This window comes from Dasypus novemcinctus, chromosome 5 (genome assembly GCF_030445035.2).
Source record: "Dasypus novemcinctus isolate mDasNov1 chromosome 5, mDasNov1.1.hap2, whole genome shotgun sequence".
Taxonomy (NCBI): Eukaryota; Metazoa; Chordata; class Mammalia; order Cingulata; family Dasypodidae; genus Dasypus; species Dasypus novemcinctus.
This window is the reverse complement of record NC_080677.1, coordinates 53,959,376-53,980,941: the sequence shown is the minus strand read 5'-3', so window position 1 is coordinate 53,980,941 and position 21,566 is coordinate 53,959,376. Positions and strand designations below refer to the sequence as shown.

The 21,566-nt window shown below is 38.1% G+C and overlaps 1 protein-coding gene across 1 annotated transcript in view; it reads left to right on the top strand.

The window, feature by feature from the left end:
• C1GALT1 (core 1 synthase, glycoprotein-N-acetylgalactosamine 3-beta-galactosyltransferase 1) overlaps positions 1-20,263 on the top strand; it is a 63,762-nt gene extending 43,499 nt beyond the window's left edge. Inside the window, exon 4 of the mRNA XM_071215166.1 lies at positions 18,171-20,263. Within this exon, the coding sequence (XP_071071267.1) occupies positions 18,171-18,203 (33 nt within the window). The 3' untranslated portion in view covers positions 18,204-20,263. The remainder of the gene's footprint in view (positions 1-18,170) is intronic.
• The last annotated feature ends 1,303 nt before the right edge of the window (positions 20,264-21,566 follow it).

The following is a 21,566-nucleotide window of genomic DNA, read 5'->3' as shown; positions in this document are numbered from 1 at the left end:
TTACATGTACTGTAAGAAGGAATTGTACAGCAGGAGAACATCAGTCTATGTTGCAATCTGTATTGTTCTCCTATGAGGAGGTTTGTTACATTTTAACTTGTGTCCTGGGGCATGCAAGCACCTGCTTACCGGAGGCTGAGTTTCCCTTAGGGCAGGGAAGCCAGAGCTGGGGTCCACTGGACCCCATAAAGGATAAGGAACAGTTTTATAATATAGTTATAAAAGCATATTTAAATGTTGTAAATCTACAGTGTTTAAAAAAATGATTAAGGGAAGCAGCTCTGGCTCAATCAGTTGGGCTCCTGTCTCTGGGTTCACATCCCAGGGCCTCCCTGTGAAGGAAAAGCTGGCCCGTGCACTGCAGAGAGCTGGTGCAGCAAGATGATGCAACAAAAGGGAGACAAGCAGATACAGAAAAAATACGCAGGGAATGGACAGAGAAGAGACAGCAAAAGAAAAGGAACACGCCGCAAGGGGGGGTTGGGGATAAATAAACAAATCTTTAAAAAAAAAAGATTAACGAATTAGAAAATAGAAAGTGGAAGGGGAGGTAGGAAGTAATATACATGTCTTAAATTTTTTATTTTCCAGAGTGAGAAGTTAATAAATATTTTGTAAAGTTGATACGTGAAGAAATAGGGGGAGCCCATGTGACTCAGTGGTTGAGCACTGTCTTCCCACATACAAGGTCCAGGGTTTAATCCCCGGTCCCAGTACCTAAAAAAAAAGAAATAAGAATGTAATATTCTGGATATAGTTATAAAGATAATCACCAAAATAATTTAAAATATTTTAAACCTTCAAATTATCAAAATAGAAACACAAAATTAAACAAAATGTAAACCAGGTCCTATAGCAAAAGAAAAAGAATTTAAAATAGTAACATAAAGTAAGATCTCAGAATTAAGACCAAACATATCTATTGTATCAATAAGTATAAATGTGATTAACTTAGAAATATATGGATATATGAAGAAATGTAGGCAGGGATTACCTCTGAGGAGTGGGATGAGAATTGGAGGGAGATTCCCTATTCAGTGTATTCCTTTCTAAACTGTTTTGTTTTGTTTTGGATTTGATAATGGGGATTTATTAGGGTAAAAGCTTACAATTCAATGGCTGTGAAAATATTCAAATCAATGCAGATCCAAGAGTCATAACATATGGTAAGGCAAAATGGCAGGTCTGCCAATCTCTGCCTTCTCCTTCAGGCTTACCTTATTTTTTTTTAAACATATTTTTAATTTATTTTTAAAAGACACATAGATCACACAAAATGTTACATTAAAAATAAATGAGTTTTCCATATGCCCTACTCCCCACATCCCCCATTTTCCCACATTGACGACTTCTTTCATTAGTGTGGTATATTCATTGCATTTGATGAATACATTTTGGAGCACTGCTACACAGCATGGATTATAGTTTACATTATAGTGTACACTCTCTACCAGTCCATTCGGTGGGTTATGGCAGGATATATAATGTCCTCATCTATCCCTGCAATAACATTCAGGACAACTCCAAGTCCCTAAAATGCTCCCAAAACATACCTCCTTTTCCCTTTCCCTGCCTTCAGCAATACCCATGGCCACTCTTTCCACATCAATGACATAATTTCTTCCATTGCTAGAGTCACAATATTCTATAGTTGAATACTAGTAAATCTACTCTAATCCATATTTTATTCCTCCATCCTGCGGGCCCTGGGTTGACAATGCCCACTCCATCTCTCAATTGAGAGGGGGCTTCACTCCCACACAGCTGGTGGATGGGACTCTTGTGCCCACAGCTATAGACTCTCTTGCTTCCTTGGTATGGTGGTTGTCCATTCTCACCTCCCTGTCTGCTGACCTGGGTAAATCCAATGAACTGGAGAGTAGGTGCTGCAACACCATTGAGGTTCAGGGCCCAGCTGGCACATGGTCAGCCCAGAGATTGAAGTTTCCTGGGCATACATCAACCCCAGCGCCAACCACAATTTCAATAAAAGGGACAGAAGAGGCATTTGTAGAGAAGTCACATCTGAGTCCAACTCCATCACAGTCAGGAGCACAAATTCCAAATTAGGGCCCACTGGCAAGGCACTGAACTCTGGAGCCATCTGCCATGACCTTAGGACCTGGGTGTCTGTAGCCCTCCGTAGCACCAATACTTGGGGTTGTATCTACTTTGGCTGTCTATGAGATCCTGCTGAAACGTGCATAAGCATGACCCCTCTGATGACCTCCCAACTCATTTTGAAGTCTCTTAACCATATAAACTCATTTGTCTTACCATTTCCCCCTTTTATTCAAGGTCTTTTTCCAGTTGCATGACCAGACAGTGCGTGGTAGTAATCCCTTGGCACCAGGGAGGCTCATCCCTGGGAGTCCCACACTGGGGGGAAGGTAATGCATTTATATGCTGAGTTTGGCTTAGAGAGTGGCCACATTTGAGCAACATGGAGGCTCTCAGGAGGTAACTCTTAGGCACCCTGCAACACTAGGCCAAGTTAAAATTTCAAGTTCAACAGACTCATAAGCATAGTCATCAGTATTAGGAGCCCATCGTTGGGCCATCCTTCTTCACTGGTCATTGCTCTTGCACTTGGGGGATTGTTGCTGTTCCATAGGAGAATGCAACAGAGCTCCCCAGGATGGGAACCCAACACTCCCTCAGTTGTCATTGAAATCTCTACCCACTGTGTCAATACCCAATGAACATCTGTACATATCTATATACCCTAAATACATGCCCAGGCAAACTCCTTCCCATGTATCCCCCATCAATGACACCCCACACCAATGCTCCTCCCCTGCCATAGTTGAACCCCTCTGTGATCCAAAATTTCTTCAAAAATGAAGCCTAATATATTGCCAAATTCAATAATAGGAAAAAGAAATAGTAAACATTAGAAATAAAATACATAATAATTTGGAAAACTTTTCTAAACTTTTAAAATCATATACATGTGTTATTTTCTATAATTGAAAAATTAAAAGAAAGAAAAGCTACTGACCCTCGGCCACTGGGATTTTTATCACCAGTGATACAGATGTCTGCAATGTTTTAGATTCCATTCTTAAGCAATTTCTCAGGTAGGCAAGAGATAGGCAGGTATATATGTGAGTAGGAAGGACCTCAGAGCTCAAATGGTTTTTCTTTCTCTTGCCATAAAGAATTACTTTTTTCAGTAGCAGGTATAAAGACTGAGGAACTAATTCATAGTGAGAGTAGATGAGGATGAAAGTATTTACACCGAAGAATGACAAATAAATAGACATACAAATATTATCACCAGGACCCATCCTAACATCTCCCTTCCATCTAGTCCAAAGATAAAGTGCGCTCAGAAGTTATTATGTTTATTCTTCAAGGTTTTGAGTTGGAAATTATTTTTTTATCTTTCTTAAATCTCATATCTGACTTAAGCTTATTCTCTTCTTTTTCCATTCATGGACAAGGTAAACGATGGATCTTTTCCCACATAAAAATATAGGTCTACTGATTTCTAGAGCTTAAGACTATTCAAACCCTTTGTCTTAAAGATCAAGAAACCAAGGTTGCAGAGAGATTAAGATAATTTCCCAAGATGACAGTTAACTAGTACAGATCTGGCAAAGGAACTCAGTTTTCCTAACTCTCAAGTCAGTGATCTTTGTGCTAAATTGCAATCCTCATCATTCTTAATAGGCTTAACTGTCTACTTTTTACAACTTGATATAATAAAACTCAATTACATGTAGTCTTTGCATTTTCCCTCCCTTTGTAAATACTTTCAAGCTACAATAATAATAATTACCAGGCACAGATTAGGCCGTATACTTAGGTTTTCTCTAATCATTACAACAGTACTAATTGCCTCATTTTATGGGTCAGGAAATGGAAGCTCAAAGAGATTAGATTCCATGTCCTTTGCCACAGACCTGGAAAGTGGCTCTGAAGACATTCAACATGAAGGTATCCAAAGTCCTTGAGAATTATAAAGAACATTCAGTAAAATGAGTGTGTGGTGTGCTTCTTGTACTTTTCTTCTTTTCAGTCTTGGAATCCCCCTTTACCAAGCTAACCACCTATGTACGTATCCTTTAAATGACAGATTAAACATCACTTCCTTTTAGAAGCATTTACCAATTTACCTCCTCCTACTCTGTACTTCCCTTTTCAACACTTAGCACAATTTTTTATAATTGCTTTTTAAATTATCTGTTTCTTTTGCTGGACTATAAGATGTTGTGAGAATAGAAATTATGTTTATCTTGTTTCTTGTTGTGCCTGGGACATAGTAGCAGTTTCATTTTTTTTTTTTTTAATGAAAAAATGGTCCAGTCCCTGCCACTAGGAGGTGTTTCCTAAGATGGTCATGAACACTGGTTAGGGGATACAGTGTGGAGAAAACAACATGTAGAGATCATCAAAATTTCTATTTTAAATCACAGATTTTGCATGCTATCTCTAAACTATTACAAAAGGTTTCTAAAATTCAGTAAAGCAACAGCTCTTTTATTCCCTCCAGACATTAATTCATTGATTGGCTCCTTAATTCATCTCTTCAACAACAAATTTTACTGAGCACTTGGTCTGCCAAGTTTAAAAGAAAAAAGATGACCCAGCCTGTGGTTATGGCTGCTTGAAGGCCTCACATTCTGCTTGGGGATTGACATACAAATTTGCCGATAGCCTCACTACAGTAGGATGCATGCTATGCTAGAGGTATTTGCAAAGAGCTGTGGGAGGAGGGAAGTGATTAGGGGTTGGGAAGTTTCAAAGAAAAGGTGACATTTGAACTAGATATTAAAGAATAAAGTGCTGGTTCAAATTCATGGGAAAAATTTATAATATTGTCAAAAGGTTAAGTGTATTCTTTTGGTTCAGAAGAATTCCCAATTTTTCCCCAAGTGCAGTCAATGTGCCATTTTCTCCTAGTCCCAGAGCCATTCCCTTACCTGGCTTGTTTTTAGGTTGCCTTCTCAATTATTCCTATATTCCTGAATTTGCCTTCCTTAAATCGTAAACAAATGTATTCAAATAGGGTATTCTTATATCATTTGGGAATGATCATTTTTCCATTAAAAAGTTTCAGTGTTTTTATATAAAGGTAACATATGTACCTGTTAAAATAAATGATGTAACATGAAAAGCAATAGTCTTCTCCGTTGCCTTTGACCAGCAGTCCCTTTCTCCCAACATAAACGGGACTTTTGTGTATCCTTCTGGGGTGGGAGTGGGGGTGTATTTATATAAGTTTTAAAATTTATGAACTATACATACACATCATTCTGCTCCTTACCTTTATTTTTTAACCTGTTGCTTAATAACTTGGAGATTGTTATTTTAAATGGTTAAATAGATCTCTGTATGGGTGTGCTGTAATCTATGTAACTATTCCCCTAAATGATGAAGTAGATAATCAGTTTGATTACAGACCTTTGCTAGCAAAGATACTGCTACTTTTGAACACCCTTGATATCTTGTGAGTATATCCATAGGGTAAATTTCTGGCAGTGGAAAGCTAAGTTAAAGAGTATATACATTTAAATTCCCATACATAATTCAAAATTGCCTTTTAAAAATGTGTACTGTTTTATACTACCACTCACCATTTAGAGTATATTTCCTTGCCCCTTTTACCAAAATTTTTAATGATCAATCTTTAAAATTTTTGTCATTCTGTTATATCACTGTACTGATATGTGAAAATTATGTTGATTTGTGCTTTCTAAAATTTTAAGTGATTAATTTTTCATATGCTGATTGGCACTTTGTATTTCATTTTCAATAGTAATATTTTTACTTATTTTTTTCTATTGAATTGTTATTTATTTTTATTTTTGTAAACTCTTTGGAAGTTGGCCCATTTTCTATCATGTATATTGCAAATATTATGATTTTTTTCTGTGAAAAAGTTTTTAATTTTCATATGGACAAATTTATCAATCTTTTCCTTAGGGCTTCTGAATTTTCTGTCTTGCTCACACAAAAATTATAAATAAATATTCTTATGGTTTCTTCTATTTTATAATTTCATTTTATATATATATGTATATATATATTTTTTTAGGAGGTAGGAGGAAGCAGGCACTCAACCACTTGAGCTACATCTGCTCCCCATATTTATTTTTTTGATACATCCAGAATTTATTTTCTCATATGTAGTGAGGTAGGAAAATAACTGATAATCCATTTTTTGAAATATTTATTTTAAATCACCTTTATGGTATACTAAATTTTAATGAGTTTGGGTTTATGTCTCAACTATTCTGATCTGTTTATCTGCCTATTTCCTCTCCAGGAGCATATTGTTTTAATGATTTTAGATTCATACTTTGTAATATCTGACAGAGTGAATCACCTACTAAAATTTCAAACACATAATATGTTTGATTCTACTATAAATTTTGGTGTTATACCATGAACACTTTTCAGCATTATGGCCAGAAAAAGCATTATTGCTACCCTAAAAATGTTATTTGAATTTTCCTGAGAGGTTCCCAGGGTCTACACTCATGGGTTGCCCTCTTAATATCTCCTAGGCTGCTGGGTGTTGTCTCCTGTGGCATGGGTGCTCTCCTGGACACTGCCATCTTCTGCTAATAGCTTCCCTCCTACCATGTTGTTTAGCCTTGGGGAAGGGTCTTGTCCTTTTTCTGATCACTCACTGCACAGCAGAGACCAGACTTTACTAAATATTCAGGAATAGTGGAAGATATAGTCCTGAGAATAGTTCAAAAGTCATCCAGCCATGCAGTAGGATCCTCTCACCCCTCACCAGGCTGGCTGTTTGCCTCTTTGCCTCATGTTTCCAAGGCACCAAAAGTTGCTCATCTATTACCACTCAAAGCAGTCCAGACATGACCACCTCTTTAGAGTCTGAGCCAAATTGGTATCTTCCCTAAGAGAAACGAGAAGAGTTCCTTTTACTGCAGTCTCAAGTTTCTCTCAACTCCTCACTTCTTACTGGAGAACTTTTCTCCCCTGAAACACTGACAGTGAAAGCACTTACTCTCTTCAGAAGATATTTTGTCTTCACCCAGAGAAGTATGGTCTGGATTCATGGTCCAATAAGAAAATCACCCAATGTCTGATATGAGTATTTTTCACTAAGTCTTTGTTACTTGTTCTAAAATAAATCACATATAGGACAGCAACTGCCAAATCCAAGTGAAGCTGTACCAGGCACAATTCTGTTCCTTTTTAGTATCTCTGCATTAAAGTTCAAATATTTCTTAAATCCCGTCTCAACCATGATCACCTTGTTATTCTGATCAGCCTTGAAACTTAACAGAATGTGCTTTCAAATGTCACTGAACTCCTGCCCCTTTAATTTAAAAATGGCTACTTCCCAAGCAGTCTTCATCCTCTTTAAAATATCAAAATTTTGAAAGCAGAAACAGAAACAAGAGTTGGGGCGATAATGGAAATCTATATTTCCTTAGGATCATAAGGAAATAAACTGTGACCAACTATTTCTGATATCTTTAAATAACCGTGACAATTGATGTTTTTTCCATCGGAAATTCTCACAGTCTGTTAGCCCTGTCTTATTGTACTTAGACCCTCTTAGACTACTTGGACAAATCTTCAAACAAATTTACCAAATGGAAAACTGGTGTTCAGAGGTCAAGTGGCTCAGAGTAAGAACAAGTGAAGCAGAACTGAGTGGTGAAATTTAGCCTGAATCTCAATTTCAAAATACAAGATCCAGTCTTCTTTGTATTTGAATAATAGACTCACTTAGGGGATGGAAAGAGATGAAAAACTGCGTGCTCATAAACTGGGGCTGAAAGGTGTCCTTTCTCAAAGAGGAAGACATGCCTGATTTCACCATCAAGAACACAAATTTAGTGCTTACAGTGCAATTCTTGACCTCACATCTTGTTAGTGCTCAATTCATGACAAGCGTAACTCTGCTACTAATTAAAATACAAGAAAACAAATGTCAGTAATAATGTGTGTAGTGGTAAGTCGACTCCTTATATAAACTGGTTGCACTGTGACTTCATCTGTCTTGCCACGTTGTGGAGTATTTCTTGATAATGACATAACAGCAGCATGGACAGCTTTCTTTGAGTAGCTAACCATTAACTGTTAATATGTCAATTACAGTTTGTTCTTTGAGAGAATTACATATTTTTGTTCATTTATTTTGTTCTGTGTCACATGGATACAAATAGAACCAGAAGATCCCTTCAACTTCACTTGCTCATCAGGGAGAGATGGCACTCAATGACTGCAAAGTGTACTGCACACCTCATGGTTTCAAATACTAAAATTGTTTGAAGAACATTAATATTAAGTAAGAAGACACACCTTATTACCTTGAATGCACAAGGAGTGATTTGATCATAACAAATCTTGAGGACATTTGGGTTTCTGTGACTTGAGAAGCTCTAGATACAAACATACTTTCAAGTAGAAAGTTCATGTGCTAAAGAAAAGAAGGGGTGGCGGACTTGGCCCAGTGGTTAGGACATCTGTCTGCCACATGAGAGGTCCGCGGTTCAAACCCTGGGCCTCCTTGACCCGTGTGGAGCTGGCCCATGCGCAGTGCTGATGTGCACAAGGAGTGCCCTGCCATGCAGGGGTGTCCCCGCATAGGGGAGCCCCACGTGCAAGGAGTGCACCCCATAAGGAGAGCCTCCCAGCGCAAAAGAAAGTGCAGCCTGCCCAGGAGTGGTGCTGCACACACGGAGAGCTGACACAACAAAAAAAGAAACACAGATTCGCGTGCCACTGACAACAACAGAAGCGGACAAAGAAGACGCAGCAAATAGACACAGAGAACAGACAATGGGGGGAGGGGGGAGAGGGGAGAGAAATAAATAAATAAATAAATCTTTAAAAAAAAGAAAGAAAAGAAGGCCCTCCAATGGGTAACTTTCTATGCATTGGAAATGTTAAAAAAAAAAAAAAAAGTAAGGAAAGGCGATGTACTGAAGATGCTTCTGCAGGTCCTCTTGTCTAGTTATAAGATCTGTTCTAAATTTCATGTGATAAGCCAGTATATCTTGGAGTAAGTTATAGAAAATGCAAAGCATATTCCTTTTTGAGAAGTTGTAGGTTTACAGAATAATCATGCATAAAATACAGGATTCCAATATACCACCGCACCACCAAAACCTTTCATTGGTATGGGACATTTGTTATAATTGATAATGGTACTATTAATTAAAGTCCATGGTTTAATTTAGGACTATCCCTTTTAAAGTTGATATTCAGCTGCACAAGTCAGGGGAGGTTAGTGGCTGTTGTTAGTGATTGGTATTTTTGCAGAGAGAGAGGGTATATGTATTTTGGAGAGAGAGTGTAGATGAATTCTTTTGTGAATGGCTTCTGTTAACTATGAAAGGAATCTATATGTTCAATCTCATTAGAGATTTCTTTTTGAACCACTAGCTAATGCTTGATGAAAGTGGTCCAATTTGTACTGATGGTGCCCCCTGCTACGCTTGGTAAAATTTCAAGCTTTGTTGCCTGTGGAAAGAAAGGAGTAGCTTATCTGTATACTGCACTCTCATGTACTTGCTGCAAGAAATATGACTGCAAAAAAAAAAAAGATCTTTTTTTAAATCATACAGCATGTTATACTATGAACCAATTATATTGTGTAACATATTGTGTGATTTGAAAAAAAAATTATATGTATCCAGTACATTTCATTGCGAAATGTCTTCTTTATATAGTGACAAAAACTACACCAGGAGATAAAAACCAAACCTTTGCCTCTTCTGTGATTTTTGTAAAAGAATGGGTAGCCAGCACATCATCCATTTCCATATAGAAATGAGGTAACTCCTACCACAATGTGTTTATTTTCTGACAGTAAAATTATGAAAATTAGTAAAGGGCTCTATCTGATGCCCTTTCTGAGAGGGTGGCCATCTCCAGTTGTCCTGACTGTCCATTTAATTGAGGGTGGAGGGGTGGAGCAGTGGACTTTGGGATTTAGAATCAGAAGGAATGAAAAAAAAATTTTTTATTATTCAGATTCTTGCATGGAAAATAAGATTATGGAAGGAAAAAAAATCCCAAGTCAGGCTATTGCTTGACAGAGAATTTTCCAAATACTGTTATCTCCCCTCTTTAATGTATCAGAGTCCCAACCTGGAGGAGCAAGCTTATGGAGTTCTCCTTGGGCCAGAGAAGAAACCTTTTCTATGTCAAACTATGACAGCATATCCCCAAGACCTGCTTATGAATGGTAGAAAATACAACATTAGGAGAAAAAAAAAAAATCCATCCATTTTCTTTCTGGAGGGAAAAATGAAGCAGGATGGAGACAAACGACTAGGAAAGCAAAGTTAAAGAGATGTATGTCCAAACTTCTCCCACCCCCAACACGCCAGCTTAGATAAGTGAGGAAAACTCAGAAACAGAGAAGGGTTCTTGCCTCAACTCTCCACTTAGGACTAGGAGGAATTGCCCCCACAGGCTGCTCCACACCAACCTGGAGGGCATCCACATCACTTAGCAGCACAGAAGGTCAGGATGAGGTTGTGGTTTCCCCCAGTGGCCTTGGTTCCCATGTGGTATGGGATCTGGGAATCACTGAGTCTGTGGAAATAGCTTACCAGAGGAGTTGCTATAGTGAGCTGGGAGGCTCCACAGAGAGGGTCAAAGAGCAGGTCACCAGGCAGGCTCAGAAGTGCCTGTAATCCCTGAGGAAACAAGGTGGACTGAGTCAGTCAAACAAAGGCAGATGACAGAGTGACCCAAAGTACTTCTAATGAGCCTTTGCCTTGACAACAGGTGACATAAAAACAGCTCCCCAGGACTGCTTTAATGATTTCTTGCCATGACACTGAAGAAGAGATCCAGAAGAATATGAAGAAAGTTCAAACCTGGGTGGCGAAGCAGAATACCCAGGGACTTTGAGGGCCCTCTACATAGCAAAGTAGCTGCAGACTTTATCCACGAGTGTTAGCTGGGCAAGTATCAACCAGGTGAACTAGATCCATCACTCTAAAGACCACCATGCTCAAGAATCTTCCCCTCCTACAGGAGTCCTGAGAACCACATCTACCCCTCCACATCCTCAGAAGTCATCTTAGAGAGGAATCCAGGACAGGCAAGATAAGAAATCTGGAAGCTATTTCTGTTTTGTTTTGTTTTGCTCTCCCAAAAGTCTGAATATTATCTGAAGGGATTGTTTCCTTTATTTGTTTGAACTAAGATTTCAACCAAATAGGACTGAAAGTTGAGGATTTTCCCCCATTACTTGGGGTCAAGGGGAAGCCCATTATATTGATAGTTAAAAGTAAAGGAATTATATACAACTCAGTTATAGTGTAAGTTAAATATGCAATGCTGTTATACTTATTTTGAAAGCCATGAGAAAAAAAATTTCTTAATTACAACCAAAGTAATAATACTTCAGTTGACTATTTAAAAAATATAAAGTTTATCTTACACCTAGTAGCTGTATTCAAACATAAAAATGAACACAATTAACTCATCTAAATAGTGATCTACTAAGAACATGATATGGCCAGAGAGAAATTATTTCTTTTATAAGGAAACTTGTAGTTGGAATAAAGCACGTTAAATAACTTCCCTTTCCTTGGAGAAACAGTTTAAGAAAATAAGGAAATGACCATTATAATTGATGTGACAATGTATTTGTTTTTTTGTTTGTTTGTTTGTTCTCTCCCCTTCCCTGCCCAGTTGTCTGTTCTCTGTGTCTATTTGCTGCGTGTTCCTCTTTGTCCCACTTCTGTTGCTGTCAGCGGCACAGGGAATCTATGTTTCTTTTTGTTGCGTCATCTTGTTGTGTCAGCTCTCTGTGTACGGGGCACCATTCCTGGGCAGGCTAAACTTTCTTTTGTTCTGGGCGGCTATTCTTACGGGGCGCACTCCTTGCACGTGGGGCTCCCTACGTGGCGACACCCGGAGTGGCAGGGCACTCCTTGCGCGCATCAGCACTGCACATGGGCCAGCTCCACCCAGGTCAAGGTAGACAGACGCCCTAACCACTGGGCCAAGTCCGCTCCCCATGACAATATATTTGTGATGGCTAAGTGACTCGCTTCATAGATATTTTTTCCCTGAATTAAAAAAACAAAAAGGAGGATACTGGTGTCATTTTTAAAAAATCTTGATTCCATGAATTATAGTCATTTATATAAAATATTATATTTAATTATGACAGTTTATTATCTATACATATATATATAAGCTTGGAAATTCTGGGTGAACTTGCCTAAATATCCTACAAACGGCAAAGGCAGTAGTGGAGATTATATGATTTTATATTTTTCTTACTTTTATCCACCAAAACAAGGACTAGAAACTGATGATAACATTAATGCAGTTGTTTTAAAGTATTTCTCTAATATCTTTGAACAAAAACTACAGAAGACTGTTGTTTTCATATGGTCATAATTTTAAGGTGTTATCACTAATGCGAGATTATAATAATCTCTCATTATATTTTCATTCTATAGCTATAATTATCTAAAAATGTATTATCCTAGCTCAGAGATTTATAAGGCATGGCGTAAGAGCATATTTTGAGAACAAAAGGATTCAAGTTGCCATAAGGTTAAGGACCAGGTTTCTAGATCCAAACTGTCAGCACAGCCTTCCAAAGACCTGGTATTTATGTTCCGCAGCAGCAGCGCCGCACAGAGCCGGCTGCCGGGTCGAAATGTAAGTGAAATCTAATGAAGGTACAAAGGCATCCATTTGCTTTTCATTTTCCACCATGTATTAGAGGATTTGATGGGCTATAATGTGTGTTAAGGAGCAACTTGAAAAAACTATGACATTACATAATCACTTCTGCTGATAGAAAACAAATGTAGTAACTATGTCTAAATTGTAAAAGCACGTTAAATATAAAATCATTCCAAGTAGGCATCTTTTGAGCTATTGGATCTTGAAAGCTCTGCTGGCTTATGTCCCATGTATTAGCTCAGTGTCTTTTTATTTTCCCCCAAAGTTTTGCCAGTTGGCACCCCCTGTACATCCATTTGCCAGTGACAGTCCCCTTTTCTTCTTCAGTGGCAATTAATCTTATTTGAAAATGGCAGATTCTGCACCTGAAATATCAACCTTTCTCTCTCCTTACTATGCCTCTTGTCCAGCTATTACATCTTCTCACACTCCAATGGGGCACCAGATCCATTTTCAAGGTCTCTGCCATGAAAGGATACAGATAGAGTGTAAAATCCTTACAAATATAGTATTTTATTAAAGGGTACACTACTAGAGTTGTGCAATTAGAAAGACTGTCCACATTCAAAGTCAGTTTTGCTGCCCCATACAGTCTACTTCTCTCAAGAAGAGAGAATTTTAAATTGACACCTCCCAATGTCCCAATTTGTTCACCTGGGATATGTGAGTTTGCCTCTTGGAAGCAAAGAATTCTCCCAGACCGCCTCAACTACTGTAGATGGTAGTGAAGTTTCTATCTGCTGACTCTATATTTTCATTTCTGTATGTGTCTGGGTGAGTCTGGCTGCCCACTTGAGCATCTCAGCCAACTGCTCCTTCCTACCTCTAGCAAGTGCTCAAAGTAGATTCAGTATTGGATGTGTACGTTCTCTTTTCACAATTTTATCAATAAATCATCAGTGTTGTAGGATGTTTACAAATGCTGCAAAGGCAAGTCCCTTATATAACCCTTTCCAGGCCCCAGACTGCCTTGTTCCTGCCAGAGTCTCAGAGAGTCTACACTTCGGTTTACCAGTTTCAACTATGATTTACTTCTATGGCCCAAGAATGTTACCTCGGGTCACCTAAGCTCATGCTCCTCAACCAATAACAAAGACCTACTTGGGTCTCATCCCTCATGAGAGGAACTCTCAGCAAGGACATCCTAATTTTACGGATATAAAGCTTTACAGATAGAAAAATGTCTGACTAATGTCTGATGTTTAATGAGAGGTGTAGGAGAGGACACATGAGTTTACTTCAGGGTACAGTTTTGGCAAACAGAAGAATTTTGGATAAGAAGCAACTCCTATTGGGATACTTTGGGGGGGAAAGGAGCAAAGTAATAGGAATGGAAAAAGGAGGCAGAGAGAGCATCATGGAAGGAATAGAGACTTCTACAATGAAATCCTGGAAAGATCAAAGATAATACTTGAAAATATCCTCAAGCCTAAGAACTGAATTCTGCTGCACTCTATGAGTAGAGAGAGGTACTGAAGGGCAGAAACTGGAGAAAGGAGACAAAGGGTTCCTCTGTATAGCCTCAGTTACAAATTCAGAAAGATAGTTGTAGGAAATATGGATAGTTATTTACTGGATTACATGTTATCCTTCTTCAGAAGTAACAAAATGCATATTTGTTTAGGGTGGAAATGTCAGATGAAAACCTTACCTTCCTAGACTCCTTTTCAGCTAAGGATGCCTTATGACACCAATGAGATGTAGGCAAATATCCCCAGAGAAGTTTTTCCTTCCCCAGGGAAAGACAAATCCAAGGAAGAAAAGAAATTTTCTATTTCCCTGTTCTCATTCTCTTTCTTCCTACCTTGTGAGTAGTCTTGATGATTGCAGATGTAGCCATCTTGCAACCACGGTGAAGAAACCACACAACTAAGGACAGAAGAAGCTAAAGGTGGAAGGAACACAATTCTTTGATGAATGTGTTAAGCCACTGCATTTTTTTTGAAGCACAATGCATTTCAAATAGACTATGATATATTTGGGAAGAGACCTGCCGGTAAGAAAAATGATACTTCTTCTGTAGATATTATTTGTAACAAAATAAAACTAAATTAGATGCCTCTTGATGAAATGGTGAGGGAGGGACAGCCAGTAAAAGTCCAGTGAGAAAGGAATGATAAATAGAAATGAACCGTACACTACTCATAATTGTGTATGTAAAATGAGTAAAATAATATGAGTGTCATTTCTATTCAACGCTCTTTGTTATTATATTTCTACATTTAGTTACAAATAATCTCCCAAGTCTTCCCATTTTTTCTATAACCTCAAATAGTACTTCCTTGGGTGTTTTCAGGAACCTAAGTCTACTTAGGGAAGAGCCACTGTGTAATAAACCTTTAAGTCTTTGAACCCACGGGTAATCATAGTCTTAAAGATACCTAAAGGTGGTTCTGCTCTCCTTGAAGCTTTTGGAGTGTGGGTGTAACTCCTTAGAAATCAAAAATATTACCTGGATGAGAAACACACTTGCAAAAATGTTATTCACACTGTGGGGTCCTTAATAAACACTTTATTGTCTAGACAAATCCTAAGGATATACACCCTAGGTGGGTTATGGAGAATTAATCCCAGACTCCCAAGAATGGAACAGCAGGCAACCCACTTGTTCTGATCCCTAAATTATGCTGTTTTATAGATTCAACTTAACTTAGGTAAAATTTGTGTCTATTTTTGATAATGCAACAAGGATGAACATAGGACATAATTCCAAGGGACTTCCTTTAAGAAATTATAGTACAGTGGTACCTCAGTACTTATCATTAATTGGTTCTGGGAGACACAATGAATACCAAAAACTGTGAGTACCAAACAAATTTTTCCCATAAGGAATAATGTAAATAAATTTAATGTGTTCCCAAACCAAGGACAATGCACATTTTTAAGGCAATATGTAAAAAGATATCATTACTTTACATGAGATATAAACCTAAAAATTAATAAATTCTTAGATTAAATAAAATAGAAACTTCACTTTACCTATACTGAGAAGAGTCCATGGCCTAATGGGATGATGGGGGGAGAGTGGTGATGAGAGGTTACATGGAGTGTTGCTTGGAAGGAGAGTCCCCCTCCAGTAGAACACTGGCACTTGCACTTCAGGTGTTCTTTCTCTTTTCTGCCTTTTTCAACTTGCACCACAGGCTCTGACACACTCTTTCTCACTTTCACCAAAACTTATCCAATGAGGACTGCTTCTGTCTTCTTTTCAGAATTTCTTTTCAATAAATTCACATTTCTGCTTGTCAGAACATTGTCCAGATGGTACTTCTCCACAAAGTTTTGAACTTTTGCCCATTTTGCACACATTTCTTTTATCAAGGAACTGGGGACATTCTCCCTTATCTCCTCCTCACCTGAAGAAATCTCTTTAGCCATCTCTTGTTGCTGCTTCTTCTGTAATTGCTGCAGCAACTCAGTGCTGAGCTCTTCAGGATGTTCCTCACTAACTCCTCAACATCAGCATAATCAACTTCCAGACCAATGGATTGGCCCACAGATACAATATCCTGCACAACAGTACCCTCTGTACCTGCAGGCTTGGGTCAGTCTCAAACGCTTCAAAGTCTCTCTGAGTCACAGCTTCTGGGCACACATTCTGGTCTGGTAATGCCTTCTCCTCTTTTGTGATGTAGGTTCTACTTGGTATTTTTTCCAAATAACTCCGGTCTCATCACAGTTAAAACCTTGGTGAGGAATAAAACCCTCAGCCTCTATGTAGTCTTGAAATTCACTGACAAATTCATCAGCAGCCTTTTTATCAGCACTCGCTGCCTCACCATGCCTCACGAAACTACGGATGCCCGTCCTCTTTCTAAAATTATCAACCCAGTCATGACTGGCCATAAAAACTTCAACACTCCCATCATTCGGTTCCAGTTTGTTTTTCAAAATATTGGCATGCAACATTAATGCTTTTTCACATAACATGGCTTCTAATACACTGTCACTCCCTAACTGCTTCTCGTTTACCCCAATTAAAAACAGCTTTTCAACTTCCGAGAATGTTTGGGAACACTGTTTTGTTACTGCTTTAACTCCTTTTGCAACATCAGCCTTTTTTATTGCTTCTTTATTCTTAATGATGGTGGACACCATTGTTCTAGGCATACCATATTCCCTAGCAAGATCAGTAATGTGAATACCGCTCTCATATTTACATATTGTTTCTTTTTTTTTTTTTTGCTCAAAGGTGGTGTGAAGTAATTTTTCTTTTCTGCTCAGTGCTATCACTGCCCATTTTCTTAGGACACATGATGAGGAAAAAAATGCAAAAATACACAAAATGATCACAGAAGCTAGGATAAGACTGCAGTGAGATATGCATAGGGCAAGAGCTACCATGTGACTAATGTGTGACCCTTGGTTTCAACTGGAAAGGGTAGTGAGTCTTGAGGCAATTGACAAGAACAAGTTCTAGCTTGTGCAGTGAGCACCAAACAAACAACAAGTACTGGGACAAAATTGTCGCATCAAAATGCACAGAGTACCAAATTTGATGAGTTTCACAATATTCAAGTACCAAGGTATGGCTGTATATATATACAGTATAACATTAATATGTGTAGTATGGAATTCTGGGAAGATGGAGGATTGGAGAGGGAGAGGGCTCACTTCATTCTCAGAAAAATAGTTAGAGGACAGGCAGAAACTATCTGGAAAATTATTCTAGGGCTTAGGAAATCAAGGGAAGGCTTAGACACCATCCGGAAGAGGGGTGAAGGAAAAAACTCAACTGGCTGGAAAAATCTATGATGTTACGCATATTTGTTTTGTAAGTTCACAACTTTTACTATACACTTAATCATTTATTTAAGTTCATATATAAATAATATATAGATAATAATAATAGGGTGGGTTGGGGGAAAATGCTTTGGTTAGTAGTAATATTTTGACAATGTTTTTTAATCATTAGTTAAAAAGGTTTAACAACAATGCAAGGTATTAGTGGTAGGGTAAGTTATGAGAGTCTTGTATGATGTTATATATGTTTGTTTTGTAACATATACTTATATATATTTTGTAACATATACAACTATTACTATACACTTATTGTTTAGGTATGTTTGTTAAAAACTTCAATAAAGTAAGTTTTTAAAAAAAGATATGTGATATGAAAGCCAAAGGATAAAATGGTTGAGGTAAGTTCTGCCTTTACAGTAATAATCTTGAATGATAATGAATTAAAATCCCCAAACAAAAAACATAGGTTGACAGAATGGATGATAAAACATGAGCTATCCATATGATTTCTCCAGAGACTCACCTTAATACCCAAGGATGCAAACAGACTGGAAGTAAAATGTTGGAAAAGATATTTCATAAGAGAGCAAGGGCTATACCAGTGTCAGGTAAAACAGACTTTGTTTGTTTGTTTGTTTATTATAATTTTATTTTATTATCTTCCCCTCTCCCTCCCCCACCCTGCTGTTTTTGCTATCTGAGTCCATTCGCTGTGTGATCTTCTGTATCTATTTCTCTTTTTGTCTTCTTGTCTCATCTTTCTCCTCTAGGATTCACTGGGATTCCATCCTGGGGAAATCTGATGTAGAGAGAGGTTCCCTGTCAACTGCGCCACCTCAGTTCCTGGTCTCTGCTTCGTCTCTCTTTTGCTACATCATCATCTTGCTGTGTGACTCACTCGCACAGGCACTAGCTCACTGTGTGGACACTCGGCTTGCTGTGTGGGCACTCGGCTTGCCATGTGGGCACTGGCTCACCATGCAGATACTCATGTGGGTACTCAGCTCACCACATGGGCACTGGCTAGCCATGCAGTCACTGGCTCACCATGTGACACCCACGTGGGCACTCGGCTCACCGCCTGGTACTTGGCTCGCTGTCTGGGCACCCACATGAGCACTAGACTTACCAGTTGGGCACTCAGCTCTCTGCACAGGCACCCACATGGACACTCAGCTCACCACGTGGGCACTTGGCTTACCATGCAGGCACTGGCTTGCCACGCAGGCATGCTTTCTCTTCTTCATTTTCACCAGGAGGCCCCAGGTATTGCACACAGGTCTTCCCATATGGTAGGTGGAGGCCTTGTCACTTGAGCCACATCCACTTCCCCAAAACAGACTTTAAATGCAAAAGTGGTAAGAGATGCAGAAGGCCATTATATATGGACAAAAGGGACAATCTACCAGGAAGGAGTAACAGTTATAAATATCCATATACCTAACCAGGGTTCCCCAAAATACATGAGGCAAATTCTGGCAAAAGTAAAAGGAGAAATAGATGCCTCTACAATAATAGTTGGAGATGTCATCATCTACTCACATCAACAGATAAAACAACTAGGCAGAAGATCAACAAGGAAACAGAGAACTTGAACAATATGATAAATGAGCTGAACCTGACAGACATATACAAAAAATTGCACCCTATATTAGCAGGTTATATATTCTTCTCAAGTGCTCATGGCTCTTTTTCCTGGGTAGGTCATATATTAGACCACAACACAGTTCTCAATAAATTCAAGGAGATTGAAATTATACAAAGCACCTTCTATTATCAGAATGGAATGAAGCTGGAAATCAATAACAGGTTGGAAAGGGGAAATTTTTCAAATACATGGAGGCTTAACAACACGCTCCTAAACAATCAGTGGGTCAAAGAAGAAATTGCAGGAGAAATTAGAAGATATCTTGAGACAAATAACAAGGAGAACACAACTTATCAAAATTTATGGGATATAGTGCAGATGGTGCTGAGAGGGAAATTTATAGCAAATGCTTACATTAAAAAGAAGAAAGAGCTAAAATCAAAGACCTAACTGAACCCCTGTTTGCAAAAGAAGAGCAAACCAATCCCAAAGCAAGAAGAAAGAAATAACAAAGATTAGAGCAGAAATAAATGAAATTGAGAACAACAATAACAACAACAACAACAACAACCAAATAGAGAAAATCAACAAAACCAAAAGCTGGTTCTTTGAGATCAACAAAATTGACAAATCCTTAGCTAGACTAACAAAGAAAAAAAGAGATGAAAATAAATAAAATAAAAGATAAAAATGGAAACATTATTACTGATCCCACAGAAATAAAAGAAATCATAAGAGGGTACTATGAACAACTATACACCAACAAACTAGACAATGTAGATGAAATGGAAAAATTTCTGGGAATGTAAGAACAACTTACACTGACCCTTGAAGAAATAAAAGACCGCAAACCTACTAGGTATATACCCAAAAGATCTGAGAGCAGGTACATGAACAGACATCTACACACCAATGTTCACTGAGGCATTATTCACAATTGCCAAAGAATGGAAGCATCCCAGGTGTCCATCAATTGATGAATGGGTATAGATACACAATGGAATATTATCAGCTGTAAGAAGTAATGGAATTGGGACGCATACGACAACATTGATGAACCTGTAGTACATTATGTTCAGTCAAGCAAACCAGGCACAAAAGGACAATGCTATTAGGAACTAAATATAATGAGCTAACTCATGGAATTAATAACTGGAATATAAGTCACCAAGAAATAGAATGTGGTTAGAGAATGGAAATCTGAGATTTAATCTGTGAAGAATTTGTAAAAAGTTGTTTGGAAATGAATAGAAAAAATGAAACCACATCATAGGATTTGTAATTAGTAGTGCTAACATCATATCGGTATGATAGTGGTATGTTTTTCCCTTTTTTTTTTTTTTGGAGTAATGAAAATGCTCTAATATTCATTGATGAATACACAATTGATTGTACACTTTAGATAAATTGTATGATTTATGAACAACAGACAAAAATAATAAGTTTGGTTGAGGGAAAAACATACCAAATGTAAGATATGGACTATAGTTAGTAGCAATACTTTGACAATACTCTTTCATAATTTGTTACAAATATGTCACAAAATTGCAAGATATTGGTGGTGGAGTGATGTGTGGGAACCCTATATGATGTTATGCATGTTTGTTTTCGACATTCACAACTTTTACTCTATACTTATTATGTATGTTCATATATGAATGATATACTTCAATAAATTGTTTTTAAATGGAAAAAAATAATATGCCTTTTAGAAGCTGGACAAATTTAAAGATTTGTATTTCTGAAATTCAAATAAAAACCAAATATACTTCAAGTATGTACATAAAACATAGATGATGAAAGTAAGAAAAAACTGGGAAGTGGACTTGGCCCAATGGATAGGGCATCCGTCTACCACATGGGAGGTCCCTGGTTCAAACCCCGTGCCTCCTTGGCCTGTGTGGAGCTGGCTCATGCGCAGTGCTGATGTGTGCAAGGAGTGCCGTGCCACGCAGGGGTGTGCCCGTGTAGGGGAGCCCCACTCACAAGGAGTGCACCCTGTAAGGAGAGCTACCCAGCACAAAAGAAAGTGCAGCCTGCCCAAGAAAGGCACCGCACACAGGGAGAGCTGACTCAACAAGATGACACAACAAAAAGAAATACAGGTTCCCGGTGCTGCTGATAAGGATAGAAGCAGTCACAGAAGAACACACAGTGAATGGACACAGAGAGCAGACAACTGGGGTGGGGGGAAGGGGAGAGAAATAAATTAATTAATTAATTAATTTTTAAAAGGTAAGAAAAAATTATCAATTCAACTTTAACTACCTATTCCAGAATCACATTATTCTGAATCACATACAGGTATTTCTTATTCAGAACTATATTAAGTCAACCTAGTACTATTACTATATCAGAATTACCAACACCTTTGCTACTCAGGTTGAAAGAAAGAACATGGATCAGATGTCAACTCCACCTTAAAAAAGGTAAATAGTTTTCTTCCATTTTAATAGTTGGCATATAAGAAAGAAAATGGAGCCAATAGGGACTCATCCTCAGCAGATGATTCTACAAGCAAGAGAAGAACACGTTCCAAATGGCAGTGTAGTTCCAAGAAGACTTACAGATTTTTCTT